A 1,706-nucleotide genomic window follows, 5' to 3' on the forward strand; every position below is an offset into this window, starting at 1 on the left:
GAGCATAGTGTCTAAGGTACAGAAAGCCTGGATTCAAAGACACCCTGCTCTGTTAGATATCTGGCTTTTGATGAATAAATAATTCTCTAGGCTTTAGTGTCTTCAAGTCTAAGGCAATAATAGTTTCACTGAATTGTTTTGAAGAATAAATAGAATACCTCTCAGAAACAGTAGGATATCTAATATAAAATAATCAATAAATGTTAATTACTATTAATATTATTTTATTATTTCCTTACTATATTTTTTGTTTCTAATATTGTTGGACTACAAAGTTCTTGAGGTATATCCTACATATATTTCATAACCGAATACACAAAAATGCTTACTAAATGGTTGTTGAACAAGTGAACAAAATGAGAAAAATTATCTAATAAGGATTCACCTACTGAAGTTGCTTTTCTAGAATGAAAGTAAGTTTTATTAGGTTTTTCTCAAAATTAATCATCTCTGTTTATTTTGTAAGGAGAAGACTGAGTATAACCTTGCGAATCTGTTTTGTTTTTACACTATACATGATGGGGTTGAGCACAGGGGGCAAAAGCAGGTATGCATTGGCCATCATCGAATGGACCACTTTGGGGGCTGATCGTCCATAGCGATGCACTAAGGACAAGCTCACCATGGGGATGTAGAAAATAGCAACTGCTCCAATGTGGGAAACGCAAGTACTGAAGACCTTGTGTCGTTCTTTGGGAGAGGCCATACCGAGCACAGAGCGAATGATCAAAATATAAGACACAACAATGCATGGTGTATCCACCCCTGTGGTCAGGCTAAGACCAATTAATCCACAAATACTGATGGCCTGAGTGTCTGAACATGATAATTTAATCACATCTGGATGGTAACAGTAAGAATGAGAAAGGACATTTGCTCTACAGAAATAGAGGGGTTTAAGGAGCAAGAGCAGTGGCACTATTAATACTACAGTACGTATAATCATTACGGTGCCCATCTGAAGAATCCTGGACTTAGTGAGAATGGTAGTGTACCTTAGAGGGTCACAGACTGCCACATAGCGGTCAAAGGCCATACCCACTAGCACCCCCGATTCCATGACAGTAAATCCATGAAGAAAAAACATCTGGATAATGCAGCTATCTAGACTGATTTCTCTTGCATTAAACCAAAGGATAGCTAATGTCGTCGACATGGTAGAAACGGCCAAGCCCAAGTCAGTAGCAGACAGCATGGAGAGGAAATAGTACATGGGCTCATGGAGACTCTGCTGGGTAATGATGGCGAAGAGGATCATGCTGTTCCCAGAGAGAGCAATGGCATAAAGACAGCAGAAGGGAATGGAGATCCAGGCGTGGGCCGACTCCAGGCCAGGAATGCCGGTCAACAGGAAAGTTGGAAATGTAGATGTCAAGTTACTTAAGGTCTCCATGTTTTGTAGATTTGTAGCATTTGTTCTTACAATGTTCACATACTATAGAAATAAGAAATTACGTGGTTACACAAAATACCTATGTAAATTTTCTTTGGGTTAGGAGAGGTATCTAAATTAATGAATAAGTTTTTATCATTGAGAAAACTCTAAATTGGACTTTGTCATGTATCTGCATTCATATCAAAGATAGTTAGCCATGTACATAAACATTTTAAATCTAAAATTCAAGAAAAGTATGTTCTTATAACTTTATACATTTTTTGATAATTATTTTCTACAGTGACATAATAAAGCTCCATTAGATTATAAG

General features: G+C 37.2%; 1 protein-coding gene across 1 annotated transcript; it reads right to left on the bottom strand.

Moving 5' to 3' along the window:
* Positions 1-454: 454 nt before the first annotated feature.
* Positions 455-1,423, bottom strand: LOC129076543 (olfactory receptor 51F1-like). The gene has a single exon (XM_054580704.1). It carries the CDS (start codon positions 1,391-1,393, stop codon positions 455-457), a length of 939 nt encoding a protein of 312 aa, XP_054436679.1. The 5' UTR covers positions 1,394-1,423.
* Between the last annotated feature and the right edge of the window lie 283 nt (positions 1,424-1,706).

This window comes from Pteronotus mesoamericanus, unplaced genomic scaffold (genome assembly GCF_021234165.1).
Source record: "Pteronotus mesoamericanus isolate MK-2021 breed Mesoamerican mustached bat unplaced genomic scaffold, CSHL_Meso_final contig_592, whole genome shotgun sequence".
NCBI lineage: Eukaryota > Metazoa > Chordata > Mammalia > Chiroptera > Mormoopidae > Pteronotus > Pteronotus mesoamericanus.

What these genes read in the sequence shown, in the direction of transcription:
- LOC129076543 (XM_054580704.1), bottom strand. Translation starts at nt 1,393, where the DNA reads ATGGAGACCTTAAGTAACTTGACATCTACATTTCCAACTTTCCTGTTG.